Source organism: Lactuca virosa, chromosome 1 (assembly GCF_052849685.1).
Source record: "Lactuca virosa cultivar CGN04683 chromosome 1, Lactuca_virosa_CGN04683_v6, whole genome shotgun sequence".
Classification (NCBI taxonomy): domain Eukaryota; kingdom Viridiplantae; phylum Streptophyta; class Magnoliopsida; order Asterales; family Asteraceae; genus Lactuca; species Lactuca virosa.
Genome location: NC_136426.1, coordinates 177746626 through 177767496, shown reverse-complemented (window position 1 = coordinate 177767496; position 20871 = coordinate 177746626). Strand labels below are relative to the sequence as shown.

The following is a 20871-nucleotide window of genomic DNA, read 5'->3' as shown; positions in this document are numbered from 1 at the left end:
TGGTGGAGGTTGACTACGGGATCTTATTCGGGTGCGCAGCGGGCTGCGGTTTCATAGGATCAGTTCCGGGAGATGTTCAGTACCCGTTATGTTCCACGGGTTGAGAGGGAGAGATTGGCTCAGGAATTCTTGGAACTGAAGCAGGATTCAGAGATGGTGACGGAGATCACCAGGATGTTCACTGAGAGGGCGATGTTTTGCCCTGAGTTTAATTCAGAGCAGGCTCAGATGTCCCGATATCTGAGTATGCTCAAGAGGGATATCAGGCAGTTTGTGTCTACGCAGAGGTACGAGACTTTGTTGGAGTTGCAGGAGGCCGCTCGGCGGCGTGAGTTGGAGATTGAGTTGCAGTTGCGAGAGCAGAGGCAGGCCCCGGTGCAGTCGCAGCCGGCGCCGAAACGGTCCAAGACCGTTGATTCCAGGTTAGGGGGTCAGGGTAGCCACACCTATGAGAAGTGTGGGAAGGGCATACCGGAGTTTGTAGGTCCGGTGGTGCGTGCCGCAAGTGTGGGAGAGAGGTGCATTATGCTAGGGATTGTCGACAGTCAGCCCCGGCTCATGATATGAGGATTTGTTATCATTGTCATAAGGTTGGTCACTTGAGGGCCAACTGTCCACAGCTGGGTGCCAGACCGGTGCAGGCTCCAGCACCGGCCACTTTGAGGATCACTGGCGGGGGTCAGAGTGGAGCGGAGCCTCCGAGGGCTCAGGGACGCGCTTATCAGCTTACAGCAGAGGAGGTCAGGGCAGAGCCGGATGCAGTTGCGGGTATGTTTTCGTTTCGTTATTGTCTGGTTATCTTTTTATTTTGTGGTGTTGTATTTTATTCGCCGTTCTGCGTGTTTCATGGTTTGGTTGAAAGTGATATTAGTCAAGAGTTGTAAGTGGTTAGCATCCAAGGGATTGATGGTCAGAATTTGGTTGTATGGTCTTGTTGTCCGGTATAGCAATTGCGATTTGAGAAGTGTTCAGCGGAGAGTCGAACTCCCTTAGAGTTCGTGATGTGCGATGTCGGGAAGTGATTTTGTGGAGGTTGCTCGTTTCAGAGGAAATCAGTTCAGGGATAAGAGGAGTATGTTGAGTAGGGATGATTGATTTATGTCGGTTGAGTCACCGGTGGTTGGTAGTCAGTGCTCTAAATGGGGGAGATTGGAAAATTCTCAGGAGGATCGACAGACATTAGAGGTTGATTAGCTGTTTGGGATTCAGCAGTGTTTCAGTCAGCCAAGAGTGTGGGCTAGTATGAGTAAGTGACAGACAAACAGGACGGGGTACAGACCAAGGTTTTCGGAAAAGGTGATTGGTTGTTGTGAGGCCTAGGATTTGGCCGGGATGTGAGTAGATGGAACGAAGTTAGAGTTCGGAACCCCAAGAGGGCTAGAACAGTATGTGCGGGAGAGATTCCCAGGAAGGATAGTTCGGGATGATGTATGATATTTTGAGCGGTCCGGATAGACTGAAGGCCGGAAAGCGTACCAGTCAGGCCGAAGGCTCAGGGAACGGTCCAGACAGGCTGAAGGCCCAGGAGGGCGGTCCAGACATGCTGAAGCATCTGAGAGTGGTCCAGATAGGCTGAAGGCCTGGGAAGGCGGTCCAGTCATACTGAAGACTCTGGGTGTGTTAGAAGATCGGTATGTGGAGAATGAGTGAATATGTCGCCATGCAATAGTAATCGATATGGTCTGGCCCCAAGTATTGATCATGATGATGGAGTAGACCGGAGGTTCAGGGAACGGTCCAGACATGCTGAAGGTTCTGAGAGTGGTCCAGATAGACTGAAGGCCTGGAAGGGCGGTCCAGTCATGCTGAAGACTCTGTATGTGTTAGTGGATCGGTAGAGTGGAGTTTAGCTCAGTGGCACTTATAGGTGTGGTTATGGTTGTGAATTAGATTTCCTTGGATAAGGAATGGGAAAGGTATGTAACTCCGGGAGGGAGTGTTGGTTCATGAAAGTGAAAGCAGTAATGAGAATGGATGATTGATAGTATTTCAATTATGGTTGTTGAGCACTGTGAATGTGTCAGCGGTATGGAAGCACATCCGGATTGGGTGTCCGTTAAGGTCACGGAAGGAATTCCGTTGGTATGGAACCAGAGGAGTCCGGAAGGGATGCAAGGGTAGGACCTGGGAATCCAGGTATGGGAGTGATCATGGGTTATGTATATAGTGGTAATTCATCCTGGGGATGTCTGGTGGTATCGTCAGTGTGTCGGGTTTTTCCAACCCGAGGATGTAGAGCAGGCTCTGCATGTATATGTGATTGCGGAGGAGAGCTCATGGGAGTTGCTCAGGAGCTGAAGGATGTGTCATCCTGTCAGCACGAAAAGAAAAGAGTTGGATTCGGAAAGGAAACGGGATGAGTCCCAGAAGTGAATTCGATAAAGGTTATGCCAAGCGACGAAAGGGATAGCAGTTGGTACCGGGTCAGGACCCGGTGGTTCAGGGTGATATCTAGCTTGTAAGAGACAAGTGATTATGTGATTTGGAAGGATGGAAGTATCATCGAGTGATCATTGGTTGATAAGTGTTGTTATCAGAGAAAGAAGTCGGTGGCCGTCTTGAAGCGGTTGTCGTGACTCTGTGAGAAAGAGTTGGACTTTATAAGGGTTTGATAGTAGTGTTGGAGGAACCTGGGTCGGTTGAGACCAGGAGCTGTATTGTGGGAGTATTGTCTGGGGTGTTGCTGCAGGCTTCGAGGACGAAGCCTAATTTAAGTGGGGGAGAATTGTAACACCCCGAGTTCAGAAGTGCAAGTTCAGGGTTCTTAGTGTGAATAAGGAAGGTCGACTCGGCGAGTCGATGGATAGACTCGGCGAGTCGAGTCACGATTCTGGCCATGTGTTAAGTGACCAACTCGGCGAGTAGGAAGTGGACTCGGCGAGTTGGTACTGAAGGGAGAAAGCCCTAATTCCGGGAGTTGTGCCCTATGTAAAGCACATTATAGCCACCCTCAGCCTCTTTACTGCCCATTTGAGTTCCAGAAACCCTAATTAGTGTGTGTGAGCCTCCATTGTTAAAGTTTGAGCTTGGAAGAAGAATTTAAGAGGAGAAAGTTAGAAGATCAAGAGGCTAGCATCGGGAGATCATTGTAGATCCGGAATCTACTCCTTCTTGGGCACATTTCTGAGGTAACAAGTTGTTACCTTGAGTTTTCTCCTTCTAGATCCATTCTTGGTTGTTGCTTTGGGAATTTTTAGCTTGCTTGGAATCCATTTCGGGTTTAGAGGTTAGATCTGAAGTTGCAACTTCAGATCTAGGTTGTATTGGAGCCATGAGGGCAGACATCATCGACCATGGGGCTTGATTGAGAGTGCCTTTGTCCCAAAACCTTCTTGTAGCTTGGTTGGAGCTTGTTGAGCCTTGCATGCACGTAAAGTTGGAAACTTTACGTGTGAATCTGGCCCTAGGAGTCCAGATCTATGTATTGGAAGCAATGAAATGGCCTGAAACCGTATGAATGAAGATGTCACGTTTGGACTCGGCGAGTCACATGGGTGCACTCGACGAGTTGTATGAATATGTGCATGGACTCGACGAGTTGGAAGAACAACTCGGCGAGTCTGTTGAAGATTGCCTGGGACTCGGCGAGTCTGGTCGTGGAACCCTAACCTTTTCTGGTTGAGCTGTGAATCGGTGAGTCGAGGGATGACTCGGTGAGTTGAGCAAGAAGGGACTCGGAACTTGTTGGACTCGGCGAGTCTTGGGGCGACTCGGCGAGTTGAGTCGTGACATTGGAGTTTCTGAGCATAGGGACTCGATGAGTCAACGGGTTGACTCGGCGAGTAGGGTCAACAAGGAAGGGTGACTTTGACTGAGGACTTTGACTTGGACCAAGGGTTGACCAGTTTGACTTCCAAGGGTATTTTGGTAATTATTGGTATTTATGGAATTGGTTCTTTGGTAGTGTTCGGTGGTGGAGTTCGTGTCGGTGATCGGAGCAGCTGATCTTAACCTTTCAGTCGGCATTTGCGAGGTGAGTTAGTCTCACTATACTGACAGGGTCTACGGCACCAAGGCCGACCCTTTATCAGATGGAAATCCGGTTATTGTTTGTTATGTTATTGCTTTGCGATGGTTGCATCCTGGTAGTTAGGATGGTATGCGTTAGAGACCTGGTTAAGGTCGGTATCCTGGTATATAGGATGATGTTGTGCTAGTGACCGGTTAGTTCGGTATCCTGGTTAGGATGTTGCTATGTTATGTGATATGCTGGATCGGTTTGATTAGTTGTGAGATATCATATGATTATATGTTTATGTGCACATGGTTGTTGTACTGGGGTTGGGTTGAGGCGGGTCCTGCTTTGTGCTGTAGGCCAACATACCCAGGGCGGACCAGATGTGCCGAGGCTCGGAGAGTGGACCAGACAGACTGAAGGCCCGGTGCGGGCGGACCAGTCACATTGAAGACTCAGAGAGTGGACCAGGTGGACTGAAGGCCCAGTGCGGGCGGACGAGTCATACTGTAGACTCGATATGCATGGTTGTTCTGTTTATGATATGATATGATATGATATGTGTATGGTATTGTGGTTGGTATTTTGGGGGTAACTCACTAAGCTTTCGGGCTTACAGTTTCATTGTATTGTTTCAGGTACTTCAGGAGATCGTGGCAAGGCGAAGGCGTGATCGTACCGCTCCTCAGTTTTATGTTGATGTTCTGGGATACTCTGATAATAAATGAATTGAAAACCTTTTTGTAATAACTTAATGAATATAGGTTGTTTTTGAAAAGTTTAAATTGCTTGTAAATTTCTGGATGTTACAAGTTGGTATCAGAGCCTTGGTTTGAGTGAATTGGAGGAACATTCGTGTGAATCCAGTCTCAAATCAAGGAGAGTTTTTAAAAAGTGAAATTGAAATGGTTTTCAAAAATAAGTAGAGGAGGATGTGGAGGTACGATCAGCCAGAGCCAATAAGTAGACCCCAAAATACCATACAAGTTATTTGATTATGTGATGTGTCAGAACATCATGCTAGTACTAGGCTAGGGATCTACAGGAATTGCATGATATAATTGCCTGATTATATGATGCCTGCTAGCCTAGGGTTCCCTGCTATGTGAGGTAGTTAGTAGTTCCTCTAGGGGTGAGGATTGAGTGTTGCCATGTATATGTTTATTGCTAGGGTGTTGTGGTGATACTTGATATAAATATGGGTAGGTGTGGAGGGTAGTATGGGCCCGTACTACTGAAAGCACAGGACCCATACGCGTATCAAGGAAGTCACAACCCCTAGGGTCGGGTTGGGGAGTTGGTTCCCGGGTTATTAGGAAAGCATCTGATTTTTCCTTGCAGGGTATTTTCAGTATGGTGGTTACGAGGCATGCCGGGGGTGGATCCGGGTCAGGATCGGAATCAGGAGAGGGCGGTCAGGGTGGATCAGCGCCACCCGAGGTCATTGGTCAGATGAGTTCGGATGAGTTGGATGCCAGGATTCGTGAGATCCTGCATGATGAGATTGCTGCTATGTTCAGGGCGGAGATGCCGGAGATGTTTGGGTCGATCAAGACCGCCATGGTTGAGTATTTTGATGAGCGCTATGCGGCTCTTGCAGAGACGGCTGCCTCGACAGCTGCAGCCTCTGTAGCAGCGACAGGTGGAGGAGCCGGTCGAGGTTTTTAGTATCGGGACTTCGATAATACGAAGCCCCCTACTTTTGATGGAGTTCAGGATCTGATCGTTGCTATGAGATGATTGTCAGACGTGGAGGGTTGTTTCTTCACGTATTCATGGCCTGCGGATCAGAGGGTGAGGTGTGCTCTGAACCTTTTGAGGCTCGGGGCGAAGGATTGGTGGAGGCTGACTACGAGATCTTATTCGGGTGCGCAGCGGGCTGCGGTTTCATGGGATCAGTTCCGGGAGATGTTCAGTACCCGTTATATTCCACGGGTTGAGAGGGAGAGATTGGCTCAGGAATTCTTGGAACTAAAGCAGGATTCAGAGACGGTGACGGAGATCACCAGGATGTTCACTGAGAGGGCGATGTTTTGCCCTGAGTTTAATTCGGAGCAGGCTCAAATGTCCCGATATCTGAGTATGCTCAAGAGGGATATCAGGCAGTTTGTGTCTACGCAGAGGTGCGAGACTTTGCTGGAGTTGCAGGAGGCCGCTCGGCGGCGTGAGTTGGAGATTGAGTTGCAGTTGCGAGAGCAGAGGTAGGCCCCGGTGCAGTCGCAGCCAGCGCCGAAACGGTCCAAGACCGTTGACTCCAGGTTAGGAGGTCAGGGTAGCCACACTTGTGAGAAGTGTGGGAAGGGTCATACCGGAGTTTGTAGGTCCGGTGGTGCGTGCCGCAAGTGTGGGAGAGAGGGCCATTATGCGAGGGATTGTCGACAGTCAGCCCCGGCTCAGGATATGAGGATTTGTTATCATTGTCATCAGGTTGGTCACTTGAGGGCCAACTGTCCACAGCTAGGTGCCAGACCGGTGCAGGCTCCAGCATCGGCCACTTTGAGGATCACTGGCGGGGTTCAGAGTGGAGCGGAGCCTCCGAGGCCTCAGGGACGCGCTTATCAGCTTACAGCAGAGGAGGTCAGGGTAGAGCCGAATGCAGTTGCGGGTATGTTTTCGTTTCGTTCTTGTTTGGTTATCTTGTTATTTTGTGGTGTTGTATTTTATTCGCCGTTCTGCGTGTTTCATGGTTTGGTTGAAAGTGATAGTAGTCAAGAGTTGTAAGTGGTTAGCATCCAATGGATTGATGGTCAGAATTTGGTTGTGTGGTCTTGTTGTCCGTTATAGCAATTGCGATTTGAGAAGTGTTCAGCGGAGAGTCGAACTCCCTTAGAGTTCGTGATGTGCGATGTCGGGAAGTGATTTTGTGGAGGTTGCTCGTTTCAGAGGAAATCAGTTCAGGGATAAGAGGAGTATGTTGAGTAGGGATGATTGATTTATGCCGGTTGAGTCACCGGTGGTTGGTAGTCAGTGCTCTAAATGGGGGAGATTGGAAAATTCTCAGGAGGATCGACAGACATTAGAGGTTGATTAGCTGTTTGGGATTCAGCAGTGTTTCAGTCAGCCAAGAGTGTGGGCTGGTATGAGTAAGTGACAGACAAATGGGATGGGGTACAGACCAAGGTTTTCGGAAAAGGTGATTTATTGTTGTGAGGCCTAGGATTAGGCCGGGATCTGAGTAGATGGAATAAAGTTAGAGTTCGGAACCCCTAGAGGGCTAGAACAGTATGTGCGGGAGAGATTCCCAGGAAGGATAGTCCGGGATGATGTATGATAGTTTGAGCGTTCCGGATAGACTGAAGGCCGGAAAGCGTACCAGTCAGGCCGAAGGCTCAGGGAATGGTCCAGACAGGCTGAAGGCCCAGGAGGGCGGTCCAGACATGCTGAAGGTTATGAGAGTGGTCCAGATAGGCTGAAGGCCTGGGAACGCGGTCCAGTCATACTGAAGATTCTGGATGTGTTAGGAGATCGGTATGTGGAGAATGAGTGAATATGTCGTCGTGCAATAGTAATCGATATGGTCTGGCCCCAAGTATTGATCATGATGATGGAGTAGACCGGAGGTTCAGGGAACGGTCCAGACATGATGAAGGTTCTGAGAGTGGTCCAGATAGACTGAAGGCTTGGAAGGGCGGTCCAGTCATGCTGAAGACTCTGTATGTGAAAGCAGTAATGAGAATGGATGATTGAGAGTATTTCAATTATGGTTGTTGAGCACTGTGAATGTGTCAGCGGTATGGAAGCACATCCGGATTGGGTGTCCGTTAAGGTCACGGAAGGAATTCCGTTGGTATGGAACCAGAGGAGTCCGGAAGGGATGCAAGGGTAGGACCTGGGAATCCAGGTATGGGAGTGATCATGGGTTATGTATATAGTGGTAATTCATCCTGGGGATGTCTGGTGGTATCGTCAGTGTGTCGGGTTTTTCCAACCCGAGGATGGAGAGCAGGCTCTGCATGTGTATGTGATTGCGGAGGAGAGCTCATGGGAGTTGCTCAGGAGCTGAAGGATGTGTCATCCTGTCAGCACGAAAAGAAACGAGTTGGATTCGGAAAGGAAACGGGATGAGTCCCAGAAGTGAATTCGATAAAGGTTATGCCAAGCGAGGAAAGGGATAGCAGTTGGTACCGGGTTAGGACCCGGTGGTTCAGGGTGATATCTAGCTTGTAAGAGACAAGTGATTATGTGATTTGGAAGGATGGAAGAATCATCGAGTGATCATTGGTTGATAAGTGTTGTTATCAGAGAAAGAAGTCGGTGGCCGGTTTGAAGCGGTTGTCATGACTCTGTGAGAAAGAGTTGGACTTTATAAGGGTTTGATAGTAGTGTTGGAGGAACCTGGGCCGGTTGAGACCAGGAGCTATATTGTGGGAGTATTGTCTGGGGTGTTGTTGTAGGCTTCGAGGACGAAGCCTAATTTAAGTGGGGGAGAATTGTAACACCCCGAGTTCAGAAGTGCAAGTTCAGGGTTCTTAGTGTGAATAAGGAAGGTCGACTCGGCGAGTCGATGGATAGACTCGACGAGTCGAGTTTCGATTATGGCCATGTGTTAAGTGACCAACTCGGCGAGTCGGAAGTGGACTCGGCGAGTTGGTACTGAAGGGAGAAAACCCTAATTCCGGGAGTTGTGCCCTATATAAAGCACATTATAGCCACCCTCAGCCTCTTTACTGCCCATTTGAGTTCCAGAAACCCTAATTAGTGTGTGTGAGCCTCCATTGTTAAAGTTTGAGCTTGGAAGAAGAATTTAAGAGGAGAAAGTTAGAAGATCAAGAGGCTAGCATCGGGAGATCATTGTAGATCCGGAATCTACTCCTTCTTGGACACATTTCTGAGGTAACAAGTTGTTACCTTGAGTTTTCTCCTTCTAGATCCATTCTTGGTTGTTGTTTTGGGAATTTTTAGCTTGCTTGGAATCCATTTCGGGTTTAGAGGTTAGATCTGAAGTTGCAACTTCAGATCTAGGTTGTATTGGAGCCATGAGGGCAGAAAGCATCGGCCATGGGGCTTGATTGAGAGTGCCTTTGTCCCAAAACCTTCTTGTAGCTTGGTTGGAGCTTGTTGAGCCTTGCATGCACGTAAAGTTGGAAACTTTACGTGTGAATCTGGCCCTAGGAGTCCAGATCTATGTATTGGAAGCAATGAAATGGCCTGAAACCGTATGAATGAAGATGTCACGTTTGGACTCGGCGAGTCACATGGGTGCACTCGACGAGTTGTATGAATATGTGCATGGACTCGACGAGTTGGAAGAACAACTCGGCGAGTCTGTTGAAGATTGCCTGGGACTCGGCGAGTCTATGCTTGGACTCGGCGAGTCTGGTCGTGGAACCCTAACCTTTTCTGGTTGAGCTGTGAATCGGTGAGTCGAGGGATGACTCGGTGAGTTGAGCAAGAAGGGACTCGGAACTTGTTGGACTCGGCGAGTCTTGGGGCGACTCGGCGAGTTGAGTCGTGACATTGGAGTTTCTGAGCATAGGGACTCGACGAGTCAACGGGTTGACTCGCGAGTAGGGTCAACCAGGAAGGTTGACTTTGACTGAGGACTTTGACTTGGACCAAGGGTTGACCAGTTTGACTTCCAAGGGTATTTTGGTAATTTTTGGTATTTATGGAATTGGTTCTTTGGTATTGTTCGGTGGTGGAGTTCGTGTCGGTGATCGGAGCAGCTGATCTTAACCTTTCAGTCGGCATTTGCGAGGTGAGTTATTCTCACTATACTGACAGGGTCTACGGCACCAAGGTCGGCCCTTTATCGGATGGAAATCCGGGTATTGTTTGTTATGTTATTGCTTTGCTATGTTTGCATCCTGGTAGTTAGGATGGTATGCGGTAGAGACCTGGTTAAGGTCGGTATCCTGGTATATAGGATGATGCTATGCTAGTGACCGGTTAGGTCGGTATCCTGGTTAGGATGTTGCTATGTTATGTGATATGCTGGATCGGTTTGATTAGTTGTGAGATGTCATATGATTATATGTTTATGTGCACATGGTTGTTGGACTGGGGTTGGGTTGAGGCGGGTCCTGCTTTGTGCTGTAAGCCAACATAACCAGGGCGGACCGGTTAGGCCAAAGGCCCGGCGAGCGGTCCGGATAGGCTGAAGGTCTGAAGAGGGCGGACCAGACGTGCCGAGGCTCAGAGAGTGGACCAGACAGACTGAAAGACCGTTGCGGGCGGACCAGTCACACTGAAGACTCAGAGAGTGGAACAGGTGGACTGAAGGCCCAGTGCGGGCGGACCAGTCATACTGTAGACTCGATATGCATGGCTGTTCTATTTATGATATGATATGATATGTGTATGGTATTGTGGTTTGTATTTTGGGGGTAACTCACTAAGCTTTCGGGCTTACAGTTTCAGTGTATTGTTTCAGGTACTTCAGGAGATCGTGGCAAAGCGAAGGCGTGATCGTACCGCTCCTCAGTTTTATGTTGATGTTCTGGGATACTCTGATAATAAATGAATTGAAAACCTTTTTGTAATAACTTAATGAATATGGGTTGTTTTTGAAAAGTTTAAATTGCTTGTAAATTTCTGGATGTTACATTTTTGTATCTAGAATAGTATCAATCATGTTATATTGCACCAGGTGTTTGGAAACACCTCAAACCAAAGTTTCAGTGGCCATATTTATAGGGATCGTTCCAATTACACTATAAAATAGCATAATGACCTTTACATAACAAACTTTTTTATTCATAGCTTTTATCATTCATAGTTTAGGTTGTAAGTAATCAATTTAAATTAATATTTTTTATAACATGTGAGTATAGGTTGCAATACAACGTAAAATAAAGCATACCCGTAAAGACAATATGCTATACTATGCTTTCAATTTCATTTTTTTTTAAAATGGTAACCTTTTATTTTTATTGAATGACACAAAAAACAATAGGTTTTTTTTTCGATTTTGTTGATTTTGAAATGCATTTTCAAATTCAGTTTGGCAAACCGGGTAACCTAAAATAGTCCTGGTGAATGGTCAAAACCGAACATAATTGGAAAATTTTTGATGTTCGATTTATGACAAGGGTATCTTTTAGTATTTGCGCGAAATAACTAATATCCAATAAAAACTAATTGTTGAAAAATTTATTCACACCCGTCGCTTGGCGCGGGTAAACGGCTAATATATATATATATATATATATATATATATATATATATATATATATATATATATATATATATATATATATATATATATATATATATATATATATATTCAAATTTCGGTTTAATTTTGAATTTGTACTTGATATAAATTAGTAGATAAAAGCATAAATAAATTAAGTAGACAAATGTGAACTGAATTAAAAGAAATAGTGAAATACCAACGTTTTATACATATACTAGGTTATAACCCGTAGAAACCACGGTCGGTATATTTAAAATTTCTATATAAATAAAAAAATAGTAAATTTAAAAAAAACAAAGATATTATCGATTGTAATTGTAAGTAAGAAAAAAACATCATAAATGGTCCCTGTGGTTTCCCAAAATCTGAAGTTTAATCCCCATGGTTTAAAAACCTCATAGATGGTCCCTGTGCTTTCAAAACTTTTGACGATCGGTCCTTATTGCTAACTCCGTTAAGTTATGTCCGTTGACCAAAGGGTATTTTCGTAACTTCACTGCCACATGGACCACTTATGATGTTTTATCTTTTTTTTTAAAAAAAGAAAAAATTAAATATAATTATTTAATATGTAAAAGGTCCCACCTCTCTCTCTCCTTCTCTCTCTCTCTCTCTCTATCTCTATCTCTATCTCTCTCTCTCTCTCTCTCTCTCTCTCTCTCTCTCTCGTTTTCCATTTTCTGTCCGCTGATGAAGCTTCCAAGAACACCGCCTAAAAGCATTATGCAGATCTATTTCACCCCTTCTCTTTTCTTTAGATTTAGTTAATAAATCTCCACTGGAGGTGGAGTTTTCCGACAGTCAAGAAGGCAACAGCCTCCTTCGCATCTCCCCTGCACCTGACTTGTTGCTGCTTCCTTGATCCTCTCAGACCAACCTTCCCCTTTCCCTTCGTGATTCATTGCCGGAGCAGAAGCAAGTAGTCGAGAAGCTGCTTGAGCAGCCCCGCGCTGCACCCACCGAGACCACCAGCAGCCCCGCTGCTTCCGTTCCCCTTTCCTTCTTCGGTCCAGTCAAGTACCAAAAGTGCTTCCTTTCATCGGGTTAAGTAACCTTTAACCTCCCACAATCTCTCTTTCATTACCCGATCAGATGAATACGAAGACATGTTCCCTTGGTTCTCAACCAGCAATATTGCAAATTAAACCCTTAGAGGGTCGCCGAAGATCGATCTCCCCACCCCTCCTTGCTATTTGATAACTTCACTGCCGGAGCCTTCGATTCATGCTTCTATTCGTTTCCCCTTCCCAATCTGTTGAAGGAACGAAGATATATACCTATTACCCTTTTGTTGTGTTTTGCAAAATCCAGTTCTTCAAACTTACATTATCAGTCTCTTCAAAAAACGAGGATCTGGAGACATGAGTACCAATCCAAAACTCAACGTAATGCTTGTTTTCTTTAATTTGACCCCCACAGTTCCTTTCAAACGGCCTGACAACCCTCGAATCGTAGCCAATTCGACCCCAATCGTAGTTTTGAACCGAACATTTGAGCTTCACAAGGTTTTTTTCATGTTTGTCTCCGTTAACCTCCATCGTTCGTTTCTAAAGATGGAAAGATTAAGGTAGATATGAAGAAATAGGGTTCAGATTTCCCATTAATCGAACAAAAGGAATACTGGGGTAAAGAGATGAAAACCCTGAACTGGAGGGAGAGAGAGAGAGAGAGAGAGAGAGAGAGAGAGAGAGAGGACCTTTTAAATATTAAATAATTATATATATATATATATATATATATATATATATATATATATAAGATAAAGCATCATAAATGGTCCCTATTGTAGTGAAATGACAAAAATACCCTTCAGTTAATGGACAAACTTAACGGAGTTAGCAATAAGGATCAATCGTCAAAAGTTTTGTAAGCACAGGGACCATCTATGAGGTTTTTAAACCATGGGGACTAAACTTCAGATTTTGGGAAATCACGGTCGGTATATTTAAAATTTTTATATAAATAAAAAAAATAGTAAATGTAAAAAAAACAAAGATATTATCGATTGTAATTGTAAGTAATTATGAATTAATTTGTTAAACAAAATAAACATAATTATATTATTAGGATAAGATTTTGTATTTTGAAAAGATGAATTGAATTTGATTTGTTATAAAAAAGGAAATAATAAAGGTCATAACAAAAATGTGACATTTCAAAGAAACATTCTAAAAAAGTGACACCTTTCAGGTGTCATTTATTAGAAGAGAGAAACTTTAGTGTGCAACGAGGAAACAATGGTTCATGTTATACTATTGTGTATATATACCCCAACTCCGCATCCTCAACACTCGACACATCTATTTTTCTTCTTAAAATCCGCAAATAGATTCTAAAAAAATTCCAATAAACTGAACGAAAACACAAGAATCATTATTAGCGTCTTCATCGTACCATTAATCGCAGATGAAAAAAGCATCAACATGTTTATCCTCACAATAAAGTCCAGGCCGTTGTTTAAACCCATGTTTGTGCATTAATTCCCTAGCCTTCAAGACAACCTCACGATTGGTTATCTTCCCTTCAGACTCTTCAACAATCCTCTGAATTGCATGACTTAATGCGCCATAAGATTCAGCCTTGTCGTTCTTAGAAGGAGTTGCATCAGCCGACGTTTGATCAGTCTGACAACCACTAATCAAAATCCCATTCTCCGGCAGCTTCTTTTTCTTTGTTCCCGCATAAGCATCTTGTTTACCTTCAACTTCTGCTTCCATGGCGGGTTTCCCATAATCTGCATTGTTCTCCAGCTTCGGTTTCAAGAAACTCTGAGCGAGTTCACTCACCTTTCCCAAAAACCCACCACCACCACCACCATCCGCACCGCCGTCACCACCTTGGAGGCTGTTGAAGAGAACCTTCATGAACTTCTTAACTTTAGGAGTTGAATCTTCACCAAATAAATCGAATAAAGTTGGCCGAACGTTCCCAACGTCTATATCTTCTTTCCCGGTTTTCTGCTTTAGTATATCCACGATGATGTCAAGAGGCAAAGATCTGTTATTTACACTTACATCGTCTGCGTCATCACCATCGTCACGTTTAAATGCAGACTCTATTGCATCTCCAGTTTTCTGTAAGAAACCTCGAATTCCAGAAGCCGAGTTTCCATCTCCTTGAACTTCTGATTCGTCTTTGAAGCTCTCACCTATCTGTTCTTTAACGTCATCTATGAGTCCTCCACTGTGGCATGAATCTGATACGATGGTTATTCTGCAACCTTGAGGTACCTTGTCTACAAGCTCCCTGAAGTCATCATCTGAAATACTCTCACAAAGTCAAATCGATAATGTTACATGTAGAAGATGATTTTTTGAGGTTCATATGGATCAATGAAACATAAGAAGGATTATTAACGCATGTCTAATGAATATGGAACAGTGTAATCCTCGGAGGATTCAGAATAAAGCAAAGATTAAAGAAAAGAATAGACATATCATACATAAAATCTTTAATTGAACATTTGATAACAATATTTCAGCTTCAAATCAAAGATCAACGTGAAAACTAACCGATAAAACAAAAGACAAAACATACCGGTGATGAGATTCATATCGCATGGGACAATACACTCGTCGTAGCCTGTATCATCATCTTCACCGGTTTCTGCAGGGAGTCGAGTGCCATGGCCACTGTAATGGACGAAGAGGAAGTCGCCGGACTCCGCGGATTTGATAAGATCAGAAAGAGCGCTGCGGATGTTACGACCGGTGGGCTGAGTATATGATTCGTCGGCATCAATGAGGACCTTAATGTCGTTTTCCAAGAACCCATAACGATCGATCAGACAACGATGCATTTTCTGGACGTCATTAACGCATCCCTTGAGCTGCGCCTTTGTTCCGGCGTAATTACATCCGATTAGCACCGCTTTTTTCCCCATTTCTATCAAGAAAAAGATTGATTATAGGGTCTGAATACAATCACGGTGATTAAAAAGTTTTGAGGGTATCAAATTTCCATCTTTGTTTGTATCAAAACGAGCTAACCGTTACAATCAGCTTGCAACCTGCATCCGTTATTACAGAAAATGAATACCAATTTGAGCGTGTCTAACATCCAAAATTTAGGGGTCGTATGAATTTAACTTTTACTAATATTTTAAAGGGAAAATTACATGAATGGTCCCTTTGGTTTGACGTAGTTTGCATGCTTAGTCCCTAATTCTTGGCTCATCCTTGTAATTTTATTTTGTTTCCGATTTAATCCCTGACCGACTTAAATTGATTATATTGCCCTTACATGTTTATTTTAATTAACTAATAACTTTTGTTGTTATTTATAAATTAAGAAAAAAAAACATGGCCCACGATCAGTTCTTTGTTATTTCTCTCTCATGCCTCGCGTCCTTTGAATTGACCATGTTTAATTCTCGTGACAACTATCTATTCAAAACCGGCGACCACCAACACCAAAATTGAGTTCTAGAACCCCCCCCCCCCCAACCGTTGCAATTCGAGCTTTTGAGAGAAAGACAGGCGGACAAATATTTAAGGAATTTTCTATTCTTAATCGATTAACCAAGCTATATGGAGAGAAAACAATTGTATACAACTGAAACCTCCAATAGAAACGACTGAATTCTAGAAACCTGATTCCGGTGTGCAAAAAACCCTAGATGTAGTTGATGGGAGTGGGTTTGAACCGAAGACAACCTTCGTCGATCATCTCATTCTCCATCAGATGTAAAGGACATCATATGTTGTTCCTTTCTTTCTTTCTTTAACTATTTTGCTAACGATAAAGGCAAGGGTCGATTCACAGTCGATGGAGATTTGTTTAGGGATTTTGGCCGATGCCTCAAGTTCAAGAGAATCATTTTACTTGATTCATGGGAGAAGCACTTAACTCGATTTAGAGAAGGTTTGTTTTTTTTGGATGAGATATTGTTGTATGAGGTTTCCAAACTTGTTTCTTGGATTCAGCTACCAATGTTAAGGTTTCTATAGGGATCCTCCAGGTTTCAGTAGATGCAAGTTCCAGGTTAGGAGAGAATAGAGCAAGATGCAAGTTCCAGGTTAGGAGAGCATAGAGCAAGAAGAAGGGGTCTATTGTGGTTAGGGGTGTTCAAAAATATCTGTATCCGAAATTCTGATCCGAAATTCCGAATCCGAATTATCCGAAAAATCGGATATCCGATTTTTCGGAATCGGAATTGGATAGTGATTTTAAGGATTTTTGGATAATTCGGATATCCGATATCCGAAAATTTTGATTTTAATTTATACACTATTTTTTATTTTAATCACATATGTCTTATAATATGAATGTTAGTTACTAAAACATATTCATAATACCCTTAATTAAATACATATATTACTTCATATGCATTTCTAATTTAAAAATATGTATTTCTAATTTAAAAACTTCATATGCCTTTCAAATTTGTACATAATTTTAAATTTTTGGATATCCGTTTTGGTATCCGAATCCCTATCCGAAATTTCGGATATCCCAAAATTTCGGATACGGAATCGGTTACCAAAAACCAACTATTCGAAATTTCGGATATCCGGAATTCAGATATCCGAATTTTCGGATATCCTGTTATGAACATCCCTAATTGTGGTAATGGTGGACAAGAACGGCTGAGTTATAATGTGAGATGTCATCTTTGGGTATAGTTGTATAGGCGTATATGTCATAATCAAAATAAGGCATAGGATAAATAATGAAATATTTTTATTGTCTTTTAATAAATTAATAGATAAAAAAGTAAAAAAGGTTAGTAAGGGTAATTTTGACTTTTTATATTGACTGATGCTCTAAGTTAAAAAAAGTTAGGGACTAAATACACAAACTATCAAAAACCACAGAAACCGTTCATGTAATTTATCATATTTTAAAATAAAAACAAAACTTCTTTAAAGTCATCAAACATTTACATAGCAACAAACAACCGATAACAATATATTATTTTAGTATGTTAATACTCGTATATTATATGGTTGACAATTTAAAATAAGGTAAATAATAACAAAAACATAATCATTAACTATAATTTTGCAAAACATTTTTTATATACAATATTTGATGTTATGTTGGTAAGTCTCATATTTATCTATAATTAATATTTTTAATCATTATTTGTTTTTAACGCTCAATAATTTACATCCACTCTTATTTATTATCATCATAAAACATATACAGAAGGTGAAAATGAATTGTCTTCTTTGTCATCATATTGTCGAAAACACCTTGTTGTTTACCTATTAATGGAAAAAATTGTTAGACCAAACTCTTTTTTGTAGATTTTGTCCAACATTGTTTGAAATAGGAAAATTTTCGGGATAAACAAAAAAAAATAGTTGGTAACATAATAAATTGACAAGTGGATTTGAAATCACTTATTTATTATATAAAGAAAATGTATGTCACACATTATAATTTAGATATTATTTTAATAAAGTTTTGCGGATAATTTTTCTTTTATAGTTTCATTGTTATAGTTTATATATATTTTTTTACTTTTCTTCTTATTATTAAAACTTAGTTATAAACCATGTAATACACATTTGACAAAGTAACACAACACTTAAACTTTAAAAAACATAATATTAATCATATATTGTAAGAAGTTATTTTTAAAGATAGTTGGATGTTTGATCTGTATGTAATAACTTAATTTTTTTATTGTTTAGATTTATGTATTAGCTATAGTATTATAGTTTCAAATAGGTCATAGCTTGTATTGTAATGAGAGAGAGAGAGAGATTTTTAAAAAAACATAATATTAATCATATATTTGTAAGAAGTTATTTTTAAAGATAGTTAGATGATTGTTGTGTATGTAATAACTTAATTAGATATATACATTAACAATAGTACTATATTCTCAAATAGGTCATAGCTTGTATTATAATCATATTGTAATGAGAGAGAGATAGAGAATGATTCTAATTAATTTTCTTAATGAATTCAGTACGCATAAATCTATAATTACACATGAGTTAACGAAGAAGACTTAAACTAACTATCTACAAAACTGTAACAAAATAACTAAAAAAGAACAATTAATTTACTAACATACTATCAGGTAGTTAAGTTGGGTAAAAACATTTGTAGATTGGTCTTCAGTTGAAACATGAGATATGGAAATTAATTAACTTTGTAGCTTTTCTCGAATATCATGGCAATCAAGCTCAATATGTTTGGTACGCGCGTGAAAGACTGCATTTTAGCAATTTAAATGGTAGCTTGGTTTTCATATTTAAGAGGTATTGGTGTGATATCTGGAACGTGTAATTCACAAAACAGTTTACTCAACTATGCCAACTCAACATGACCTCTCCTCATTTATCAATACTAATCTTGTAACATCCCATTTGTTAAATAATTAAATAGATAAAATTAAGGAACGAATAGTAGCCCTAAATCCATAATATTCAGTGGAGTGTTGGTTTTGGGGATTAAAATGTAATCTCGGGACCTATTTTGTAAAGAATTTAGGAGTGGGGGCTGCTTGGTAGATTATTGGGACTTAAATTGAGTAGATTTTGGGAAGCAAGGGCTAAATGGTAAATTCCAGATTTAATTTGTAAAGATTTCTGAGGACAGGGGCTATTTGGTAAGTCTTGGACTTAAAGTGTAATGAATTTATGGAATCAGGGGTAAAAGGGGAAATGTTGGATTAAAGTTGAAGAGTTTATGAGAAGGAGGGACTAGAAGTGTAAAACTCGCAAGGAGTTTGTATGAGCACGAGATTAAATAGGAACCATTCCCTCCTATCGCACCTTCTAACCGTAAATCTTGAGGAGTAAGTCGCCACTACCGTTCTTGGGAGTTTTCTCAGCGCCACTCGCGAGCAGAGTCCGACCGCCGCTGCTGCAGTGCCGATAAGGATCGCCGCCACGATGTTTTCTGCCGGAAATGTCATGGGTAGCCGAAGACCTGCCGAGGACCGGGGAAAATCACTGTGCCATCGCTGTGCAAGTCGTGAGCCGCCAGGAATGCACGGTAATTCACCCTCAACCTATCCTTCCACTTTCTCTCTCTCGTTTTCTTGTGGGTGTGACGTCGGAATCATCACCGCTACCGTCGGTGGCCATGGGGGGGGGGGGGGGGCTGTTGTTGCGTTTTTTCGGCGACATTCGCCGCCTATGGGGTGGCTGGTTGGACGTATGTTAGAGTATAGTTGTTGCTTTTGTCGTTTGGGGTGTGGGATGTGTTTTTTTATGGCCGAGAACTCACTGTCACCACCGTGAGGTGGTGACTGCTACTCGTTGTCATTTTTCTGCCACCCTTGGCCGCCACCAGCCACCACGGGAGGTGGTTGTGGGTGTGTGTTTATTGTGTGTGAAGTGGTATGTGTGATTTTTAGGCAGGAACCACCACCACCACCATTGGAAATGGTGGCTGCTGCCGCCTGCCGCCATGAGCCGCGACCGATCACCACCGCCCGAGGTGGCGGTGGGTGGTGCCCGACCTAGTGGAACCCTAATGGGCCTAAACACTTAATCTTGGACTGGGTTGCTTTGTGATTGGGCTAGAAACCCTAATTAGGGTTTAGAAAACCCTAATTTTGGGTTTGTTAGATTGGATTTTACCGGGACCCACGATTGGACTGTTAGATTGATACTGTGAATTATGTCCGACTTCATTGTGTGAATGGCCTAGTGGAGTGATGGACTTAATGTGTTAAGTCCTTAATGGGCTAAGTGAGAAACACTTAACCCTAATCGTCATTTTATATGAAAACCCTAATTTTGCTTGGGCCTTGAGTTGGGCCTTTCTATTGGATTTTGGCGATTGGGCTATTGATGGGCCATCCAAGAGCAATCATGTGGACTAGAATATTTAAATGGGCTTTAGGGTAAGGCCCATATGAGGGTTGGGCCCAATTTGGAAAATTGGGCCAAAGTTGGGCCATTAGTGGACTTTTGTGGATCCATTTGGTATTGGGCCTTGGTGGGACCAATGAGCTTGAGTTATTTATGGACCAAGTTGGTGGAAAATATTTAGACCTAATATGTGAAGGTTTGGTCTTAGATCCTAATGGGGCTAAATGTGGGATTGGCACAGTGATAGAGGCTGGAGTACAACATCATTTATAGGATCTGCTCGCCAGCCGAGGTGAGTCTTCTGACTATTCTTACCTGTGAGGTAATTTATGTGTGACTGGAGGGCCTTATTTTTGTTACTGACCGGAGGGTCTTGTTTACACTATTGACCGGAGGGTCTTAGTACATTCTTGACCGGAGGGTCTTAGTACATTGTAGACCGGAGGGTCTTAGTACATTATTGATCGGAGGGTCTTATTTGTTTATAATGTGCTATGTCTTATTGTGTATACTGTATTTGTGACTTATGATGTTATAGTACTTTGTGTATATGTTAATCTTATGTGCTTATACTAAGACGTGTGATATCATGTATTCTGTCTTGAGATTTATGCTGTATATTATCCTGTGTATTGTTGAGTTAGGACCAGAGGGTCCATCCGTGTTGTCGGACCAGAGGTTCCCACTGAGACACATTGACCAGAGGGTCTTATTTGAGTATAGCCATGAGAGGCTTATGAGATGTGTGTGGTATTTTGGGGAACTCACTAAGCTTCGTGCTTACCGTGTTACGTGTTATGTGTTTCAGGTACTTCTCAGGATCACGGGAAGGCACCGACTTTATTGTACACACGAGATGGAGTTATGTTTCTGAGGATCCTGGATTTTATTCAAACAACTAAGAACATGTGTTTTAATAATTTGACATTTTGGGGATTTTGTGATATGTGTTGATGTGACTTATATGAATTTAAAATGAAAAATTTGTATTAAAATTT

At 42.3% G+C, this 20871-nt stretch overlaps 1 protein-coding gene across 1 annotated transcript; it reads right to left on the bottom strand.

Moving 5' to 3' along the window:
- Positions 1–13259: 13259 nt before the first annotated feature.
- LOC145107589 (metacaspase-6-like) lies at positions 13260–15129 on the bottom strand. The gene is made up of 2 exons (XM_079044494.1): positions 14631–15129; positions 13260–14352 (listed from the first exon to the last, which is right to left on the bottom strand). Exons 1-2 carry the CDS (start codon positions 14974–14976, stop codon positions 13490–13492), a joined length of 1209 nt encoding a protein of 402 aa, XP_078900620.1. The 5' UTR covers positions 14977–15129; the 3' UTR covers positions 13260–13489.
- Positions 15130–20871: the final 5742 nt, after the last annotated feature.